This window comes from Sceloporus occidentalis, unplaced genomic scaffold, assembly GCF_023333645.1.
Source record: "Sceloporus occidentalis isolate IW3139 unplaced genomic scaffold, rSceOcc1.0.p SCAF_13, whole genome shotgun sequence".
Classification (NCBI taxonomy): domain Eukaryota; kingdom Metazoa; phylum Chordata; class Lepidosauria; order Squamata; family Phrynosomatidae; genus Sceloporus; species Sceloporus occidentalis.
In genome coordinates, this window is record NW_028316993.1 from 3,997,229 (window position 1) to 4,018,573 (window position 21,345).

Below are 21,345 nucleotides of genomic sequence, written 5' to 3' on the forward strand. Positions count from 1 at the left end.
ATGTAGTTTTGAACATGGTTTTCTGAGGAAGCGCGTCCTTTATTGGAGAAGGTGGATCCGCCGCCATTTTAGGCCTCGCAGGGAGTGTAAACATAGAGCTAGGAACGTGTAGAGTGACTCCTGCCTCCGTTTCCTTGTTCCCCTTTAGTTGAGGAAAGACTGCATCCGCACTGCAGAAATAATACGCTTTGACACCACTTTAAGTGCCCTGGCTCAGTGCTATGGAATTCTGGGAAGGGTAGTTGTTTCTGTTACAGTTTCCAGAATTCCATAGCATGAAGCCATGACAGTTAGTCAAACCGGATTATTCCTGCAATGTGGAAGCAGCCCAAGTTGGAGGTAGTTGGACTGCAGCGTCCATCTTAATCATGGGAGTTGCAGTCCAACAAGAAGTGACAGACCAGGTGATAAACATAATGTTTTCCCTTAATCTAACAGAAATTGCAAAGAAAGAGAGGAAATGTAAATGCCTGAGTCCTTCTATACATTTGCTGCTATTGTAGTCTTCCTTCAACATGTTTCCAACATAAGGAAGCCCCAAGAGGGTGCTTTCTTGGCAAGTTTCTTCAGAGGGGGGTTACCACAGCCATCCTCTGAGGCTGAGAGAGTGTGACTTGCCCAAGGTCACCCAGTGAGTTTACATGGCTGAGGCGGGATTCGAACCAGAGTCATAATCCAATGCTGAAGCCACTACACTGGCTCTCATATAGGTATATATATATATATATATATATATACACACACACACACACACACAGACACACACACACTTGTCCCTTCCTATTTGCTAGGGTTAGGGGCACAAGACCCTCGTGAATATGGAAAAACTGCAAATAACAAAAACAAACACCATGTTTTTACCTGAGAGGACACCTCTCTAGGAATCTCTAGGTCTCCCAGTGCAACTCTATGGTCAACGTCCGACGGACACTGACCATAGAACCACACTGGAGAAGCTACAAAGGCCTAGCAGAGTGTCCTCTCTAGGAATCTCTAGGTCTTTCAGTGCAACTTTTAGTTAAAGTTGGACCATAGAGTTGCCCTGGAGGACCTAGATATTCCTAGAGAGAACATATGAATCAAATCTGGAAACCTTGAAGCCCAATGAGGAGTGACTTAGGGAGCTGGGGATGTTTAGCCTGGAGAAGAGAAGGTTAAGAAGTGATATGACAGTCCTTTTAAAGTATTGGAAGGGATGTCACATTGAGGATAGAGCAAGCTTGTTTTCTGATGTGCCAGAGAATAGGATATGGAGCAATGGATTCAAGCTACAGAAAAACACATTCTACCTAAACATTAGGAAGAACCTCCTGACAGTAAGAGCTGTTCAACAATGGAAGATGCTTACTGGGAGTGTGATGGAGTCTCCTTCTTTGGAGGTTTGTAAACAGAGGTTGGAGGGCCATCTGTCACAGCGGTGCATTGATTGTGAGTTCAAAGTAGAGCATGTGCAGAGGATGATCCTCAATGTAGGCAGTCTCTTGCATCATACTTTGATGATGTATTCCTGCATGGCAGAATGGGGTTGGACTGGATGACCCTTGGGGTCTCTTCCAACTCTATGATACTATAATTCTACAAACATTTCTAAGATCTGGATAAGGCAGCACCCTAATTCAAGTGATAGTTCCCATATTCTTATACCTCTCTCAACAGAGGCACAACCATTCAGACGACTGACATTCAGCAGCCTTTGTCTGTTGGCTGTTTAGTGAAAAGCCCCTGCTTTCTTTTGAGATACTGAATGGAGAATGTGAGAGTAATCAAGTAATAATTCCCCTTTTCCTCCCCTTTTCTCTCTCTCCCTCTCTATATATATATATCCTTCTTTGAATAACACACCAGAAATCAATATATTTCCCAAAATCAAACAGGAATGCCCCTCACTTTCACTGCCTCTGATTAAAACCACTCCTTTACCAGCTAATCAAGTGAAGTACTGTTTAACCACCAATTAAAACAGACAGTGTTTTATGTAAACGATATGCAGATGAAGCACGTAAACAAACTGGGACCTTCAAACAAAGATAGATGTGGAGCTCAGCTGCTTGTCTGCAATAGAGGACTCCCATCGCCTCTCTTCAGTACCGAACTGAACCCATCAATGGAAATAAATAAGCAAAGTTGTTATAGAAAGTCCAGGCACAGTATAAGTCAATTTATCAGCGATGGGAGTTGTAGTCCAACTTACCTGGAGGGGAACTAATTCAGGGAGGTTTTACCTGTGACTATTTTCCTTGGATAAGGACCATTTGCTTCCGTTGGGAGTGCTCTCTTGAAAGCCTAGCCGTCTTTTTTCAGCAGGGGTTGCTGAAGGGAAGAATCCCTGGGCAGAGAAAGAACCCAGAAAATACATGCTGAAGGCCATCCATTCGCCAAGGCTCATGCTCAGAGCATCCTTGATCTCGTTTCGGTTGCTGTAGACCAGTGCTCGCCCGTCCAGATGGTGCTCCCTCAGTCTCTCTTTATACCGCCGGGCATTTTCCTCTTTCAGAGAAAGATTGTCCATCTGTAAGAAAGCAAGCAAGAAAAAAGAAGTAGATGAAGCAAGCTTCTTTTCTGCTGCTCCAGAGACTAAATGTGAACGAATGGATGCAAATTACAAGAAAAGAGATTCCACCCAATCCTTAGGACTATTAAGCACTCTTTGCAGTGGAGTGCAATGTCTCAGAGAGTGGAAGGGTCTCCTTCTTTGGAAAGAGCTTAGATGGCCCACCACTCAAGGGTGCTTTAGCTGTGCATTCCTGCATGGCAAAGGGTTAGGTTTAATGGCCCTGGCAGTCCCTTCCAACTCTATGATTCCACACATATTCACCTACCTCCTTGCAGATTTCGTCTACTGACATCCCCAACAGGATGCATTTGGAAGGTCCGTGAGACTTCTTGGTTCGGTTGAGGCTGCGGCTGCCTCGCAAGAGCTCCATTTGCCTCTTCAAGGATGAATCCAGGTTGACTGTGTAGGGGAGGAAGAAGTTGGCGTCCTCCACCCGGAACCGTCCGCAAAGGAAGCTGTGGAAAAGCTCTGGGTCCCCGTCCAGCTCCAGCATCTTCTCCAGCTGGGCTTTAATCATGTCCAGCTCTTCCATGTACTTCTCATACACTTCCCACAGAAAGAAATCCGGGCTGAGCTGGCAACCTGGGCCCATACAGAAGCGGCCCATCTGCTCATCATCCTCAATGCACTGCAATATCCAGCTCAGTCGGCAAGGCCACTGGTTGACTAGAAGCACCCAGGATGCCACCTTCTTCGGACAAAGCTTGTCTCGAGGAACCTCCGTTGCCATGAGCCTGACTGTGACACAGATGGTGTTGATGATCCGTTTCATTTGCAGCATGTTGTCTGTCACGTACTCCTTCATGCTTTCATCCAGCAGGTATTCAAAGGCCTCCTGGATCAAATCTTTGGCTTTGAAGCCTTTCCCGCATCTTCTCTTCAATGGCTCTTCCTGCCTAGGAGAACTGACCACCACTAAAGGCATCTGGCTGTTGTCCCTGCTTTTTCTGGGCATGTTCTGATCGGCAGATTTGTGGCAACAGCACAATTGTGAGCCATTAAGAACCTTTGTTTCAGTCTTCTGCTGGAAGTCCTCACCCAGTTCCTCATCATCTTCAAGACTTTTCTCTTGCTCCTCCCTATAGTCTACCATTCTCTGGATCAGCTGTATCTTGGTGTTTCTGTCTGTCTTGGGGACTGAAAAGGGCAAGGTGATGATGCGGTTGAGGTAATCGTAGCCATTGTTGGCCATCCCTTTCATGTACAGGGAGCTTTCCACACAGTCCACAATCACACTCGGGTCCACCACCAAGATGGAGATGAACGGAGCCTCATAGTCCGAGAGGAGGATGTTCATCGCGTCAAGAACGCCCACCACTTTATCAGGGTTACAGCGGTCCAGGCTGGTGATCTCCAGTACCACTCGGAGCTTCCTCCGCTGGAAGATCTCCATGAACTGGAGAAACTTGGCAATGATCTTGACTTCCCTCTTGACGTTGCTCATGAAGCCAAGTTGGGCACTGAGGTCTGTCCGGTTCATCTGCCTCTCCAGCTGGGCCTTCTGGGTGATGACCACGTTCCGCACCACCATGACACCCATCCTGATGGCGGCCGCTGCTGTGATTCCAACTGCTGTGGCCCCAACACCCTCAACCACAGCAATGGCATCCCCAGAAGTGTTGCCAAACGGGATGCCATACAGAAAGATGAGGATGGCCACTCCAATGCCTACACCAGCCACCAGAAGGATTGCAGCCCATAGGGGTAGGCAGAGGTACTTCTTGCTGATCCATTCCTTGGAAAGAGGGGCCTCGACAATGCCACACTTTCGACCCACGGCCCGGTAGACACTCATAGGGACCAGGCCAAAGTGGCTCTCGATGCCATCGCACAGGGCAGTAATGAGTCCTGCCCAAAGCTGGTCACTTCCAGCGTACTCCCAGGCACTAAAGTTAATAAAGATGTGCTGTACGTTCTTCCTCTGCTTGTGTTGTGGGGTCAGGACGGGACGGTAGAAAATCATAAGGAAGACGATGGAGACCAGCTCCCAACCAGAAGTCCCTCGCTGTTTCAACCCCGTCCGGTGGAATTCCTGCTGGTCTTTCTTCCACGATTGATGACGCATGTAACCTGAGATGGAAAGGAAGGACTTTAGGCCACAGATTATGCTAATCTTTTAGGGCCCTTTTAGAAAAGGTGTGAAGATATATTTCCTCAAACTGGCCATTTAGACTGTTTTGATGTTCATCATGGTGGTTTTAAACACTTTATTGCTTAATATGTTTTTAAGAGCATTCATTAGCCACCTTGAACGCTTTCGTGGCAGAAAAGCAAGATGAAAATGTAATCAATCAATCTAGCTCAAAGAATATGATGTGATTTTTGTTTAATGCATCACAATTTGGTTTGGTAAAAAATTTAATGAACTACTATTTGACCAGATTATTCAAGAGAGGAAAGGCCGGGCATAAAGAGAATAATAGCAGGGATAGCAAGAGGATGCCAAATGGTCCTGAGGGCAAAGAATGTTAGTCTCCCTCCTTCATCTGTCTCTTGAAAGCAGGGCAGGGCAACATGGAAACACACGCTACCCCTACAGACTTGTGTAACTGCGCAAAGAGCATCTCCTTCCATTAGTCTTCACCAGAAAGAACAAGCACTCACCTCGAATCCTGTCCAAGAGAAATCCTTTACAGTGTCCCCATGGTGCGTAAAACCCAACCGTCACTGGAGTGGCAACACAATAGAGGGCTTTGGCCAAGGAAAAACAGTAGGCATCGTCCTTGTTCTGGAATTCTGCGTCGGCAACAACATTGGTCAAAACAAAAGAGAAAGCTTATAACAAACCAGATGGGGATCATTTGTGGCTGCAGTGCCACTGGACTTGCTCTCTTAATACAGAAGTAATGGGCTAAAATGCTCACAGCCTCAGAAGAAGGCAATGGCAAACCTCCTCCGAATAAATGGCAAGGAAATCCCATGATAGAGTCAGTGTGTGTGTGTGTGTGTGTGTGTGTGTGTGTGTGTGCCCACAATGGGTTAAATTGATCTGTTATGTGGGCTTCCTATAATGCTTTATGGAAGTGACAAATCCAAGTTCCAATTCTTCATCTCACAGCTGGCCCAGGATATTTTGCTGCCTTGGGCAAAAACTGATGGGATCACCATACATACCCCAACATTTCTGAGCTGAAAACCAGGACATGTGTGGCCAAACAACATCGGAGTGTGGTTAAGATGGCAATAGTTATTAATGAGGAAGAGGGTGAGAGAAGCTACTGCAGTTTGCTTTTGCTTGGGCCTCCTAGGAAAGGCAAGATTCTTTTCTCTCCTCTCTTATCCTTGCTTCCCGCTTAGTTAGTGAAGTACAAACTACTTGTTTGCATCAATGGAATAAGCTGAGAACCAAGGAAGAAAGGGGAGGAGAGATACACTGGTGCCACAAGTCGCCAAAATTCCATAGCATTGAACCATGGTGGTTAAAGTGGTATCAAACCAGATTATTTCTGCCGTGCGGATGCAGCAATAGGTACGTATATCCCCTGAAGCAGAGTGACCCTGGTTACCTCTGGTCTGCCTGAGCATCGTGATGGTCAGCCACAGAGTTATCAAAGGTTGAATGTCCAGAGATGCTTTTCCTAAAGACAGAAGGACAATAGGGAAGAGTTCTCAAGCCATGACGCAAACCAGAATTACATGTGTGAATGCAACCTGGGAAACATTCTGTACTTCCAGTTAAGACCAATGGCAGCAGAAGCCTCAACGACGAGGAAAACGACATTAGCAGATGGTTTGGAAATGTCAAATATTCAGGCCTACATTGTGTGTGTGTGGAGATTTATCTTGGTTTACTTAGCAGCCAGCATGGCTTGAGTATTGGACTACAACACTGGATACCAGGATTTGAATACCTGTTTGGCTATTCAGTAACCGTGAGCAAGTCACGCTCTCTCAGCCTCGGAAGAAAGCAAAGGCAAACTCCTTCTGAACAAATCTTGAAACAAAACCCCATGATAGAGTCACCTTAGGGTTGCCATAAATCGGAAATGACTTGAAGGCACACAACAACAACAAGTTATCTGCACAGGCTATAGGTACTAACATTATTTATTATGGTCTTTGGTATGGGTTGAAGCAGCCACAAAGCTTGGAAACATTACTTTTTGGACTGCAAGTCCCAGAACCCCTCCCTATGCTGCCCTGGGATTTTGGAGTTTGTAGGGTTTTTTCTTGTAAAGGTTTCTCAGCTTTGGCTGCCACCGAGGAGTTGCCTTTCTGAACCACCGCCCAGCAATAAAATAAAAAAGGAACTGGAAGCTGAGTTTATTGCCTTCTACCTGGCAAGGTGTTTCGTCTTTTCCCCGCAAACAGGTGACCTTCCAACTATAGTCTGAAACAAGGCAATCTGAGAAAGAGTTGCTACTTGATCCCACATGGAAGAAGGGGCTTATTCAGGCTGCTGCGTTTGGCACAATGGATGCCAAGTCTGTCCAGAGGAAGAAGGAAAGGAGGAGTAACTCTGTTGACCCGGTTGGCACCAAGTGCCATGCCCTTCTTTTTTCCCCAGTTCTGGAATTTGTGAGGATTTACCTGCGAGACTCAGCACCTGAATTTGTAAGAAATGCTGTCTCAATGGCTGACTTTTACTTCAAACCAACATCTCAATTTTACATCAGTCTCAGTGCTTGAATTCCTAAGGTTTTACATTTAGCCTGGACACCTGGATTTCCCATCAGAATCACTGCATGGATTTATCAGAAGCAGTGTGTGGATTTCTTAAGATTTCACACTGGAATCTGTGGCCAGTTTTAGGTAAATGCCAGGGTTCAGGTAAGGATGGGTACCTGTCTTTGTGTTCACTTGCCTCTTCTCCCCATCCGCTTCCCCTTTGCCTTTTGGGTTGTTTTATTCGATTGTATGCTGTTCCTCTAAACTTTCCATCGCCATCACTCTGAGAGTTCCTTCTCAAGAGTCTGGAAGGTTTTTTAAGCCAAAGAATGGGATAAACAGGGCTTTAAAAGGATGAATAAACTAAGAAAAGAAGGAAAACAGGGAAGAAGTCTGAAGCCATCATGCAAGGCAGAATTATAGTTGTGAACGCAACATGGGAAAAATTCTGAGCCTTCAGTTAGAGTCAAATGAAGCAAAACCTCAATACCAAGGAGAAAAAATGCCCAACTTAATAGGCTTGTTGCTCTTATTGTTGTTGCTGTGTGCCTTCAAGTAGTTTCTGACTTATGACGACCCCAAGGCGACTCTATCATAGGGTTTTCTTGGCAAGATTTGTTCAGAGGGGTTTGCCATTGCCTTTCAAACTATAGAACTTGGAGGAGTTACATTTGGGTCTGCTGCGTTCACCCTCAGAAAGGCAAAATACAGACTTATTGCGTCAAACAAGAAAGAGCATTAATTTGGGGAGCAGGAGGCAAACATGCCTAAAGCACTGTTTAAATGCAGGCATAACACCTGGGTTGTCCATTAGGTATATTAGCAACGCTGTTCCTTTTCTGCATTAGCAGCCACACACATGAATGTGCCGAAAGGGGAGCAAAGCCCCACTTGTAAAGATATAATTTAAGTGGGAGCAGGGAAAAGGACATGGTACCCACCCTGAAACTGAGCACTCCCTTCCCAGCCCTGGCAGCTGCTCTTAAGGAGTGTCATGTGCACTTAGATGGAAATAAAGCATGATGCAACCCATGGTATTTACTGCTAAGGAAATAAGCATTATAGCCTGGAAATAAGCCCCCCCTTCAACCCACAATATAAGATCAACTTCCCTGCTAGTAAATATAGTTGAGTGCATAAACTGATGTTGTTGTTGTTATCTTTATTTATACTGTACCACCTTTTCCCCAGAACTGGGACTCAATTTAAAACAAGTTCAGTATAGCTTTAAAAAAAACAACAACATTACAATGACTTAAGGAATAAACCACTTCTAAATAGCCATGTTTTAAATCAGATGCCAACTTGGCAAGCTGACAAGCAGAACAAAAGCACACCTATGACTTCAAGGAGTCTTGGTTAACTTGCTGTGCCTTCTTACTCCTGAGCCCAGCAATACCCAACCCATGCAAAGGCAGGAGGTCTACTTACTTGCAGGGAGACCTTGGAATCAGGAGTGCCTAGCGCTGGTTAGGGCAGGGCACCCCCCTGCCACCATCTACCCATAAGGAACTTTGCCCTCTTCCTTCCCAGATAAGCATATCAATTTCCATTACGCCTGTCTAGATTTAAGGTGGTGAATTTCTTGGTCAACACAGAATTCGCAGGTGCTGCCCGTAACTTGTAGGAAACTTGCCAATTCATTTTGTTTGTGTGCAAGGTGTAGTGGTTTGAGCAAGGGACTAGAACGCAGGAGACCAGGGTTTGAATCCTGGTTTGGCCATGTAAACCTACTGAGGGACACTCTCCCAGACTCAGAGGATGGTAATGCCAAACCCCTTCTGAAGAAACATGCCAAGAAAGCCCCATGATAGGGTTAACAACAACAACCACAAGTGTTTGTACGCAGAAAGTGGACTCACCCTACCAAAGATTATATAGACTTTGTGAAAGTGGGGGGCAGATCAGTTAGGATCCAGAAGCAGAGGCTCAGGACTTGGGTATACTAGCGACTGCAAGGACGATATTAATTTTTTGACATCTTTTTTAGAGAGTATGTTTTTAATACCATGAGTAGTTTAATGTGGTTTTACCTTAGAGCCCGAGCGTCACAGTACAACCCCGTGGGTATTTACTCCCATTGCACCGTGTTTGATAGGGATTACTTTCAGGTAACACAGCCCAAGGCTTTCAGAAAAGCCCGTCGCATTGGCTGCCCAAGAAAGTAAACAGAAATACACCCAACAACGTTAAGGCGTATTTTAAAGAGGGCAATTTTATTTCAGCAGCTGTAACCAACTGCAGTCTTTGAATGACACTTAGAAAACATTCCTGTACAGTGCGGTTCTTCTTCCAAGACGTACAGTGCCTCTTATATTCTGTAAATGGAGGAAGGGTCTTATTAAAATTGCTTTCATGTTCAGAGAAGATGCCAGCCACAGATGCTGGCAAAACGTCAGGAAGAAACTCTTCTGGAACATGGCCACAGAGCCTGAAAACCCCACAAAAAACTATAGTGATACTTTTATTGTGCCAACCAATATGTTGCATCAGTGTTTGGTGCATTTTTGATATCAAGCGCTCATGCAGACCATGGGATCCTCATTGCTCGCGTGGCGCAGAAACCATCCATGCAGTGACAACAAGGCAACTAACCCTCCCTTGTTCTAGTGATTCACAAACTCTGGTGCTCCAGGTGTTTTGGAACTTCAGCTCCCAGAAGCCTCAGCCATCTTGGCCAATGGCCTGGGATTCTGGGAGCTGAAGTCCAAAACCCTTGGAAGACTAGAGTTTGGGAATCACCGTAAACTATAAATCTGAAAGCATCAGCAAATGAATATATGTGACACACGTGTGCACACAAGCACAAAGAAACACCCTTTCTTTGGCAGTTTAATTCTTGTCCCTTCCAACAAAAGGGTGCTAAACAGACACAATGCAGCCAATGCACACCAGGCCTAAATCAGCCACAGAGGCAAAACAAGAGTGACACTGTGTGTAGTTACTCAAGAGTAAGCTTCAGGAGTGCAACTAGTCTGAAACAGCTTTGTGTATCTGTAGAAAAGGTTTGCTCTTGGTTCACGTAAAGGAAGGATTAAATAAACTGAGCAACAAGGGGAACCAAAGGATCGCTCTCCAGTAACAGCCATAGTTTTGCAGACTGTGGGGAGTCAGCTTCAAGGGATGTCTCCGTTTGAAAGAGACACCCCTGTTTAGTCCAGTTGGTTCTGCTGATGCCTGACACATCCTAAAACTCAGCACCCAGAAGAAAGGATTAACCCTGTACAAGTCTGGATGAGTGTTGCTTCCTTTCAAGGGGAGTCTCCAGGGTCACCGCTGGTCCTCTTGCCTTTTGACAAAGGCCCCCATCTGCTTGGTGTGAGCGTTTTGGAGCTGCTCCAGCTGCCTCTGCCCCCGGCGGACCAGGTATTCGATGAGCATGACGTTCGACCGGGGGATCTGGGCGCTCTTCCGGAACTCGGCTCGGATCTGAGGCAGGAACCCCGGCTTGTCCTTGCCGGCCCGGAGGAAGCTTCGGTACAGCGCCAGCACCTGTTTCTGGAGTTTGCTGTGGCGGGCCATGGGCTGACAATGTGCCCCTCCAGGTTGGCAAAGGAGGACTGGCACCACTGAGTAAGAGCTGGGAATAAAAGCGGAGGGAAAGACCAACGTTTTAGTAAATCATACGGTTAGGCTCCTTCATATCCCATATTGCATACTATCCAATATCTCACAGATGAAAACCAGGCCAAGTGAGGTCAAGAGTATGGTTAAGAAGGCAACAAGTATTAATGAGTGCAGATTGGACCCTGGACCCTGGGAGACCAGGGTTCAAATCCTGCTTAGCCATGGAAGAAGCTCTATGGGGTGACTTTGGGCAAGCCACATTCTCTCAGTCTCAGAGGAAGAAAACCAAGTTATACCAAGGAAACCCTGCAATAGGGTCACTGTTAATCAGAAATGGGCATGAAGGCACACAACAACAACAACAACAACCCCAGGAACCATGCAGTTTGGAAGGGGTTTGCCATGGAGGCTGAGAGAGTGTGGCTTGAAAGCAGTAGCCCTAGGAGAGGAGGGAAAGCGCCACACTGGTTTGCCAGGGCACAGAGAGAGAGAGAGAGAGAGAGAGAGCAGCTATACCCACCTTTGCCAAGTGGCTTGCGGCTGAGTCCAGCTCCTCCACCACCTTCACCTCCAGCTGGGCATGATGGGAGCTGTAGTCCAAGCCAAGCCCCCTTTGGAACCCTGCTTCCCTTGTTCTCGCTCTCCTCCTCCTTTCTTCCCGGAAGAGAGCGCCCCTCTCCGGCTCCTTCTCCCAGAGTCCAGACCCCTCTAGGCTTTTGTAACCAGTCGCTTCGCTCAGAACGTTGAGACACAGGCGCAGCGTTCCACGCGCTTCCCATTGGCTGGCGGGCCGGGAAGGGGGCGTTCCCATCAGGGGCGGCTCCGCCCCCACCTGACCCTGGGGAACACGTGGGAGCGGAGGGAGGGGAGGGGTCCCCGAGTCAGAGCCATGAAGAACCAGTTGGAAGAGAGACCCCCCCCGAAGGGCAATGCAATGCAGCCCCATCCTGCCATGCAGGAACTCTCAAAGTATATCTGACAGAAGGCCACCCAGCCTCTCTTTAAAAACCTCCAAAGGAGGCCCCGCCCAAGTCAACCTCTTCCACTGTCAGAGGGCTCTTACTGTCAGGAGGTTCCTCCTGATGTTGAGCTGGAATCTCTTTTCCTGCAGCTTGAATCCATTGCTCCGTTGGGTCCTCTTCTCTGGAGCAGCAGAAAACAAGCTTGCTCCCTCCTCAATGTGAGACTCCTTCAAGTACTTAAACAGGGCTGTGCTATCCCTTCTTGACCTTCTCTTCTCCAGGCTAAGCATCCCCAGCAATTCCCCAAGAGGCTCCTTGGTAGTTTCCAGACCCTTCACCATTTTGGAGGCCCTCCTCTGGACACGCTCCGGCTTCCCAACATCCTTTTTCAATTGTGCCCAGAACTGAATGCAGGATTCCAGCTGAAGTCTGACTGATCAGAACAGAGTGGTGCATATTGCTGCCGAACAGCTCTTACTGTCAGAAAGCTCATCCTAATGTTGAGGTGGAATTTCCTTTCCTGTAGTTCAAACCCATAGCTCCATGTCCTATTAATACATCGGCAATCTGCTCAGTCTTCAGTATGACACCCCTTCAAATACTTAATGGCTGTCATATCGCCTCTTCACTGCCTCTTCTCCAGGCTAAACATCCCCACCTCCCTAAGTCTCTCCTCAGGGCTTCATGGCTTCCAGACCCTTCACCATTTTGGTCACCCTCCTCTAGACAAACTCTACCTTCTCCACATCCTTTTTGAATTGTGATCTTGGGTCAGCACAAAACAGCCTTCCCTTTAGACAGGGATGGGCTAAATGCAGCCCCTTAAATATGTTTCCACCTCTAGCATTCCCATAGAGACCAAAAAAAAAAGCCTCCAGGTACAACTTTTAAAGAGGTTGCAAGGCCTCTTCTGCACTAGAACATCAAAAAATACCAATTTTTGAGAACAGAAATACATTTCTGGCCACTTTCCATGTTTAGTTTTGTTTTCCAATAGTCCATATACCCCCCAGAAGGTCGCAGGACAGAGATGTGACCCCTTCTGACCGGCCATAGTTGCCCACCCCTGTGTTAAAATGATGCTCATCCAGTTCAGAGGATCCCCTGGCATAGACCAGCAAAGAAAACAGACAAAATGAACTCTCACACATAGGCACTCTTTTCTGGAATGTATTTCCCCCTCTCAAAAAATTTAATTTGTAATTATCACATTAGCATCTTCTGCCAGCAAAACACACAAACACACACACACACACACAACATTTCACAGTGGGGAAAAAACATGGTCTTGGAAATGTCTGTTCAGATTTGTTTTGTTACATTTTTAGGAGCAGGAAAGACTTCATACAATTCTGTTTCAAGAGCCTTCCTCTGACACATTCTGCTTCCAAACCCAAAGACTGTACTGAGAGGTGGGTAAAAAAACCCATTAGCCTCCCCAACCCTAAAAGAAGGGCATTGACTACAAAGCAAAGTCAGCTCCCACATTCTCTAAGTTACTGCAAGAGGGGTGTACATGTCTGAAAACTCAAAGGGACATTGTGGCATCTTCACTGAACAAAGAGACAACCAGGGAAAAGAAAAACAACCAACACAAGTTGAAGAACACACAAGTGGCTTTCACGCTGTCTCCCTCTGGTTTGCCCCGCAGCCTCCCGCGTGGGGTCAGAGCGCAGCTGGGCACTGCAGCAACAGCGGCAACCATGACAGTTCCACAACAGAGACCTCCTCCATTTCCTTCAGCCATCCCTGCCTCTTCCTACCCCTGTCACATTTCGTCATCCAGTCCGTAATCCTCTTCCGGGAAATCCCCCACCGTGACGTACTGGGGCTTGACAAAGGCGCCGTATTTTGGCTGGCATTCGAAGTACCGCTTTCCACTGACGCTGAAAAGAAACCAGGACAAAATGCAAGTGAAACTTTCTGGGAATTCAGAAAACAGTTTCTAGAGATGCCCAAGTATTCAAAGGCCCTCCCTTCAGAAGAGGCAAGGGAGCTTTTAAAAATAAGCAGTGCCATAAAACTAAGTTACATGTAGGGCTGTACATGTACATGGGTTAAGGTGAGGTGAGAAATGCAAAGCTTCTGTACTTGTTGACGCTACTTGAAAGAAGAAAACTGATTTCTTCCCCACACCACTAGGAAAAATAAATTCTTGGTAATATTGGCATCTTTTGTGTTGAAAGTCACTTTTAGTTATTTTAACAACATCAAAGAACAGTAAACGTCTTTTATTTGGGATGGCCCTCTTCCACCAAGTGTGCAGCTTTGCGAGGGACACACAATGGAGCGCAAGGGAGGAAGTGGACATCTGCCTAGCTAGCCAGATCAACCCAGGCAATCAATGAGGTGGCAGATGTGTAGTGTGTGATGTGTACACTGAATACTTCATGCAGTGATCACTGTGCAGTATATGCATTATTATGTGCAGTGTGTCCAATATGAGCAGTGCTCAGTGCAGTGTCCAGAATGTGCAGCAACCAGTGAATGCAGTGATCAGTGCGCAGTACATTTAGTCATCAGCGTGTGCAGTGCTCAGTGTGCAATATTACAGTTATCAGTATGCATACCATGCAGTGTGATCAGTGAGGTTGTGCAGTGCTCAGTGATGTGTCCAGAATGTGCAGTGATTATTGTGTAATATTTGCAGATTTTCCATGATCATTTGTCTTGCATAAATTATTCTGCTATTCTAATTATTCTGCATAAAGATATTTTGGTTGTGGTTAAGGAAGAGTGAAGAACTCTGGTTTCCAAACGTTTAGCCCAATTGTATCTCTGGCTGATGAGGCTGGAGCACCAAAGGTACTTTTTGAAAGGCATTTTCACAACAGTGAGACAACTTATACCAAGCCACACTAGAAGTATTTATCTTTTTTATCTTTATGAGCTGGTATGGAATGAATCTATAAGCATGATCAATAATGCAGAATTGGCTCCAACTGAGTAGTAGGGAGGAGATAGAAGGGACGGCTATTTGAAGGGAAGGATTTACCTGCCATCATGCTTCCCCAAAGGCTCATCGTACTTTATGCCAATCCAGTAGCCAGGCTTGAACTCAGTTAAACCTATGGGGAATAAACAGAAGGCTATTGTGAGGGTGCTGCTGGAAGAGTTGTGCAGAGACCTTGGATTGCCAAAAAGACAAATGAATTGGTTCAGGAGCAAAATCAAGCCTGAATTCGACCTAGAAGCAAAAGGGACTAAACTAACACTCATACTTTGGACATATCACAAGACAAAACTCACTAGAAAAGACAATGCTTGGCAAGGCAGAAGATGGTAGGACAAGAGGAAGACCACATTACAGGTGGATAGATTCTATCAAGGAAGCTACAGCCCTGATGCCTAAACTATTTCTAAATCCTCAGCTGCAGTGCTAGAAATCTGGGGAAAGAACAAAGATGTCAAGGGGGGATTCTTGTTGAGTGTTTCTAGGTGGATAAACTCATTCAAAGCAGCTGTAGCCTTGAGTTTGCAAGACCTAAGCAGGGTCTTTGATGACTTGGAGGTGTCAACTGGGGAACTAAATTCTGAGAAACAGCATTTAGATTTTGTGTCTCAGCACAAAATAAACTAGCAGATATACTTTTCATTTAGATCATGTTGACAAACTTTAAGCTCAGTGAATTACTGTAAAATTAGTTATTGTTATTTCACTAAAACTATGCTTTAAGGCCACTCTCTTTGAAAAATGATAACAATGAGACAGAGTTCCAAGTGTTCTTCCCACCAGTTCTAGTGTTGTCTTTTCCTTAAAGTAATTCCTGAAGAGCCTAAGATTCCTAAGCAGGAATTCCTGGTATACTCACCAGCGTACATCACAGTCCCCCGTTTGTTGGGCTGCCCCAACGCCCGCACTTCGCACCTTGCCCCCACAGAAATGGCCTCCGCCAGCACCTTCTCCTCTGCCAACTTCTGCTCCTGCTCTGCTTCCTTCTTCAGCATTTCTTCCTTATTATAATGCCCCAACTTGCTGCGTTTCATGAAGGAGCGAGCTGTGTCTGTGGGCCAGAAATAAGGGTGGTCTGAGCTTTCGCATGAGGTACATATCTACAGATACTGTCTTACAAACCCATCCTTTGCAAAGTATTTCACAAAGCTAACCAAACACTTAATGCACCACACAGCTACAACGCTCACAACATTATTTATGATGGGTGGACAAAGTGTGTGTGACATTTCCACCACCTTTTGGGGTGCCCCGGGCCAATCTAGGCCCAGAAGAGGCCTTAACAGGAAGTGAACATGAAATGATTTCTGTTCACTTCCTGTTGTTTAAAAAAAGACCTCTCCTGGACCTAAAATTCTCTAGGAAGGACCAAAAGCATAGTGAAAATGCAACCCTTGCTCTCTAACAAACCCCTGCATTATTCTATTATTGGTTGGAATAATAACATCCATTCTAACAAACAAATGAACCAACCAACAAACAACAACAAGGTTTGGGAACCTTTACCTCATACATCACTCAAAGATACCACTTTTATGTTTTGAAATCTACTGTAGCACAAACCTATAAATTGGTTTGCTCATGTAAAGAAACTAGCAATAAGAATTAAGAAAGTGACCCTTTATATCACGTTTAAGATACACATACTGTACGACTTACTACACAGAGTCAACTGTAACAACATTTACAGGGCATAGTCCCAGCAAGGGGCCTGGGGCAGACCACAGCTTTTGCTTTGGCCTTGCGTTGCCATTTTTAATTTTAAAGTCATTCCCTCCTACTGAGAGGGAAATAGACTACTACGCCGGTGTGGTAGTTCCTGAAGATTTCCCTGTTCCAGGAGTCTGTTGGGGAAAGAGGAGAGATTTGGATGCTGAGGATTCATAACCTCACCCAGTAGCTCTCCTTTTTATCCTCTCTGCCACTGGAGCTTTAAAGTTGTCACAGACGTTCCTTCAGCCATAGCTAAGAAGCATGTGAAGCCATCTCTCTGGGACAGCCAAACAATGTCTCAGACTATTCAGACTACTCTCCTGGGAATAAGAGGAATGCATCCTCAATACACCATTTCTGGGATAAGATAACATTTCTCTTGCGATTATACTTTCATGGTGATGTTCCCATCTGTCCCACCTGTTCTCTTGTCATATTCAGCATCAGGTATCTCAAATTTCTCCACCCGTGATAAATCTTCATATTCCCCAATAGTTGCACCGCTTCTGTCAATAACCTACAGATCCAAATACAGGAGAGCAGTAGTTAGCATATTGTCGTGTCAGTGGTCAATAACATTGTCTGGTTTAGTGTGCTGGGTTTAAAGATTATAGTCAAAGGCATTCATAGCTTTATGTGGAAATTATTTTATTGGAATTTCCCCTTTCTTGGACCAATACAGCGCAGCACTCACATGGATTCTGCAGCCGTCATCAATGGGGTAAGATCCCAGCAAGGCCTCGTCGCTGTCCAGTTTCATCACAAACTTGTCGTCCGCAGTGTAGAGCTCGAGGTCCATGCATGATGCCGGGCTGCCCACAACCAGTTCCAACTTACACTGTTTGGGACAAAAAGAGCCCATTAGAAGGGGGAAAGGAACAAGTCCCATGGACAAGTGGCAATGCCACTGCCTTTGCCAAGATTAAGCATGGCAGTTCTTGAACACCACTCTACAGCACTGACACCTGAATCCTGTGTTGAGAGAGGTAGCTGCCATTCACGACAAAGGCTGTGTGATGGCAAATACAAGCCAGGGTCAGCAATGCTTCCCAGCCCTCTATGGTCACCAACCTACATCTCAGTAGGGTCTGTGGCAAATGAACATGTGTAAGTGGTGCTCTTTTTTTAATGGCCAGCTTTCAACTACTTTTACTTCTATTGTTAGTTTAATTATATATTTTAATACAGTATTTGCATGATACCTATTTCTCCTTTCTAACCTTTGCAAGCTGACTTGAGTCCTAGACTGAGAAAAAAAGGTGGGATAATAATAATAATTCCGTACCTTCAAGTCATTTCCCACTTATGGCAACCCTATAATGGGGTATTCCTGACAAGATTTGTTCAGAAAGGGTCTGTCATCACCTTTCTCTGAGGCTGAGAGAATGCAGCATCTAAGTCATCCAATGGGTTTCCACAGAAAAAGCAGGGAATTTAAACCCTTGCCTCTTGGGGACCTAAACAAAAACTCAAGCCACTGCACCATGACTTGTTGTTGCTGTGTACCATGAAGTCATTTCCAGTGTATAGCAATCCTAAGGCGACCCTATTGTGGTGTTTTCTTGGCAAGATATGTTCAGAGGAGTTGCCTTTGCATCTCTGAGGCTGAGAGAGCATGACTTCCTAAGGTCACCTAGAAGGTTTTGACTGTCAAGCGGGAATCTGAACCCTGATTCCTGTGTCCTAATCCAACGCTCAAACCACTACACCATGCTCCTAGCATCATCACGGCTGCCGCTGCTGCACTGAAGAAAATGGCATTGGACCACCCATCCTTTAACTTGCTTGACATAATGGCTTTCTGGGGCTCAAAATCCCTATTTGTTGACTGGAGCTCTGAGTCACCACAGCAACCAGCTGGTCACTCCTGTGAGGCGGTCTGTAAAATTCAGAGCGCATGATGTTAAAGGGAGGCGATGGTAGCAACAACAAAGGTGGAAAAGTACATGACCCAGGCGAGTGTTGTCAGCAAACCCCCATCCCCATCATGCTAGTTGGGAATGCTGGTAGGAAACAAAAGCCTGCCTTTGGCACGCAGCCACATGCTGCATCTGTGGCAGAGAGGAGGAGAGGGGGCGCAGAATGCAAGCGCTGGTTGGCTGGCACTTCCAACTGGGCACTGACCGCCAGCTGCCAAGCCGCAGTTAATCCCAGTTTGGATATGTGTGGCACACAAAAGGATTTGCTGTTGACAGAGCGTTTGCTGATGGGTGAGCGGCTCAAAATGGGTACCTCCCCACTCTTCACAATGCTCTGACAAGCACCAGAGGCATGTATCAAAAACAGCTTTTAGAAAGCCAAGATGTGCCATGCTCACCTTACCCATCCTGGGCTGCGGGTGGAAAGACAAAGAACCAAGGCTGCATCCACACTGGAGAAATAACCCAGTTTGGCACTGCTTTAACTGCCCTGGCTCAAGGCTATGGAATTCTGGGAGATGGAGTTTGTTGTGGGGCCCAGAGCGGAGCCAGGATGCCGAAAAGTGGTGCCAAACCTGGCTATTTCTCCAGTGTGGATGCAGCCCTGGTTTGGAAAGCAAGCAGGAGAGAGATGGCTGGATCGCTCCAAACAGCAGCTTTGCAGGAGAAGGGAGGCAGGGAGCCACCCAGCGAGTGCCGTCTGGAGGAAACTGCATGCGCACTGCATCCAAGTAAAAATGTGCACGGTCAAGAGCATGCCACGCAGTTCAAAATCACACTGGGCAGGACAAGCGCTGGCTGTCTTGCCAAACCCAAATAGGAGAACTTTCCCCACAAGGAATTGCACTTCTTTTCTACCAAGTTGGCGGCAGGGAAAGCAGGAGCAGCCAGGGCCCTGGTTCTCAGAGATGCCGCAGTCTCTGGCCATGCCAAGCGCATCACTGGCAAGGCTGGTGTTTTAATATCAGAATTATGACTGGCTTGAAGGCACATGATAACTCTCTCTCTCTCTCTCTCTCTATATATATATATATATATGCAAAGGGATCTTTTAGTACCAGACATTAGTAGCATGAACATTTGCGAACCTGAGCCTTCCTACTTCCTCAGATTCAAGCAGAGCGAAGTCTAGGAAAGCGCAGGCTGCCAACTTCTCTCTTTGACTTCGTCTCAAAGGAGCTACAAAGACCCCTCCTTTGCATGCTGGCCTTCCAGGCAAACGCATGGCTCTCTCTCTCTGGATAGATGCTGGGCCCTTGGTCTCCGCTGAGGTTTGGTTCCAGGGCCCTCCGTGGATGGCAGACTCTGCGGAGGCTCAAGCCCCATTATATAGCATATGCAGCGGAAGAAGAAAGCCCTGTGCCTTGCGCAAAATGGCAAAAGCAAGGCGTTTCTTTGTGGGGTTTATATTTATACAACTATCTACAAGGTGTGGATGCTTGAATCTGTGGGTCACAAATCCATGGAGAGGGAAGGATGATGACAACATACATAGATGTGTGTATATACTGTGTTTGTGTGTGTGTATTATATATGCGTATGTGTGTATATCTAAATATATGTACATGGGTTTATATGTGTGTGTGTATATATATAATGTATATGTACATATGTGTGTGTATATGTGTGATATATATATATGTGTGTGTGTTGTGTGTTTGTGTGTGTATATACATATATATATATATATATGGGTTGTCATAAGTCAGACACAACACACACACAGACAGACATATACTTATATACGCATATATGTGTGTGTGTGTTGTGTCTGACTTACGGCCAGATACAAAACCCTATCCTGGGTTTAAGCTTCTTCAGAGGGAGCCCTGGCTACTGCCATCCTCTCAGGCTGAGAGAGTGTGACTCCCCCAAGGTCATCCATTGGCTTAATAGTAAGATGACTTCCCTCCTCCTCTTCTTCGTGTTCAAATGCAGGCCCTTTGCCTTAATGCCATACCCCCCGATCGCGGGACCCAGACCGGGGCCGAGGAGGGCCTCCCTTCCGTACCTTGAACTCGGCGATGGTGAGGCCTCGGGCGTAGCGCTTCAGGGCCCGGAAGGTGTTGAGGCTGCTGCTGATGGAGACCGAGACCACGGCCGGCGTCGTCCCCGTCAGGCTCATCCCGGACCCCGCAAGACACCGCCTCGGTCAGCAGCCGCTTCTGGGGCCTCGACGCCTCGCCTCCCAAACCCCTCACGGGCCGCTCCCGACGCCCAGCCAATCACGCGCCGGCTCCTGCGCCTCTCCGCCAATCGCCTCGCCCGCAGCCCTCCCTAGACCCGCCCCCCGACCAATCAGAGTCAGACCCTCGACAAAAAAAACAACACCACACAGCCGCTTAATTTACCTCAGTCGCTAGATGTCGTCGTCTTTTTTAGCCCCCTCCACCAATCATTTTGAAGCCGGCCTGAGATACTGACCAATAGAAGGCTGGGAAAAAGCAGTCTTAGCCAATGGGAGGGCGGGATGTAGAAAGAGGTGGGAAGGGTGAAGCCAGAGAACGTGTGGGCAAGTTTACTGGCAGAGGCGGCTGTGGTACAAACTGCGCTCTTTTAAGGGCTTTTGGACTTCAACTCCCATGATCCCAGAGCACTGGCCAACATGGCTGAGGCTTCTGGGAGATGAAGTCCAAAATCTCTTATTAAAGGGCCCAGCTTGGGGATCAGTGATCTAAATAGTGCAGCCTGTCACCACTTTTAAGTCCTACAGCTCCATCCTATGGACTCCTGGGAGTTGTGGTTTTTAAATCCCAGGATTCTGTGGGAAGGAGCCCTGGCTGTCAAAGCACTTTGCAACTGCATTGTTTCTACAGTGCAGATACAGCCTTTGTGTGAGGAACAATTGGGTCATTTTTGACAGAAGAATGATATGATTAATGATTAAATAATAATAATTATTATTATTATTACTCTTGGTGACTTTTGTTTTGTTGCACCTGTGACTCCTGTTTCATTTTGAGAGACCCTCTGCAAACCAAGGTCCAAAACGCACTGCAGAAATAATCCTGTTTGAGACCGCTTTAACTGCCCTGGCTCAATGCTAGGGAATTCTGGGAACGGTAGTTC

At 46.4% G+C, this 21,345-nt stretch overlaps 3 protein-coding genes across 3 annotated transcripts; all 3 read right to left on the bottom strand.

Moving 5' to 3' along the window:
- Nucleotides 1-2,218: 2,218 nt before the first annotated feature.
- Nucleotides 2,219-6,079, bottom strand: LOC149304616 (NTPase KAP family P-loop domain-containing protein 1-like). Its single transcript, XM_089479090.1, has 4 exons — nt 6,061-6,079; nt 5,159-5,329; nt 2,820-4,624; nt 2,219-2,509 (listed from the first exon to the last, which is right to left on the bottom strand). The coding sequence occupies exons 1-4, from the start codon at nt 6,077-6,079 to the stop codon at nt 2,219-2,221; spliced, it is 2,286 nt and encodes a 761-aa protein (XP_089335216.1).
- Nucleotides 6,080-9,352: 3,273 nt separating this feature from the next.
- On the bottom strand, nt 9,353-12,763 carry LOC149304617 (succinate dehydrogenase assembly factor 1, mitochondrial-like). Its single transcript, XM_089478334.1, has 2 exons — nt 11,250-12,763; nt 9,353-10,742 (listed from the first exon to the last, which is right to left on the bottom strand). Exon 2 carries the CDS (start codon nt 10,682-10,684, stop codon nt 10,433-10,435), a length of 252 nt encoding a protein of 83 aa, XP_089334460.1. The 5' UTR covers nt 10,685-10,742; nt 11,250-12,763; the 3' UTR covers nt 9,353-10,432.
- Nucleotides 12,764-12,845: 82 nt separating this feature from the next.
- Nucleotides 12,846-20,486, bottom strand: LOC149304618 (tubulin-folding cofactor B-like). The gene is made up of 6 exons (XM_089478333.1): nt 20,288-20,486; nt 17,052-17,195; nt 16,778-16,874; nt 15,504-15,695; nt 14,687-14,759; nt 12,846-13,577 (listed from the first exon to the last, which is right to left on the bottom strand). The coding sequence occupies exons 1-6, from the start codon at nt 20,399-20,401 to the stop codon at nt 13,460-13,462; spliced, it is 738 nt and encodes a 245-aa protein (XP_089334459.1). The 5' UTR covers nt 20,402-20,486; the 3' UTR covers nt 12,846-13,459.
- Between the last annotated feature and the right edge of the window lie 859 nt (nt 20,487-21,345).

Coding starts and splice junctions, on each gene's coding strand:
- LOC149304616 (XM_089479090.1), bottom strand. Junction 4,625..5,158: donor TCTCTTGGACAGGATTCGAG/GTGAGTGCTTGT, acceptor TTTCCATCTCAG/GTTACATGCGTCATCAATCG. Junction 2,510..2,819: donor TAGACGAAATCTGCAAGGAG/GTAGGTGAATAT, acceptor GCTTTCTTACAG/ATGGACAATCTTTCTCTGAA.
- LOC149304617 (XM_089478334.1), bottom strand. CDS start 10,684: ATGGCCCGCCACAGCAAACTCCAGAAACAGGTGCTGGCGCTGTACCGA.
- LOC149304618 (XM_089478333.1), bottom strand. CDS start 20,401: ATGAGCCTGACGGGGACGACGCCGGCCGTGGTCTCGGTCTCCATCAGC. Junction 15,696..16,777: donor TGAATATGACAAGAGAACAG/GTGGGACAGATG, acceptor TCTGGCCCACAG/ACACAGCTCGCTCCTTCATG. Junction 14,760..15,503: donor GGGGACTGTGATGTACGCTG/GTGAGTATACCA, acceptor TATTCCCCATAG/GTTTAACTGAGTTCAAGCCT.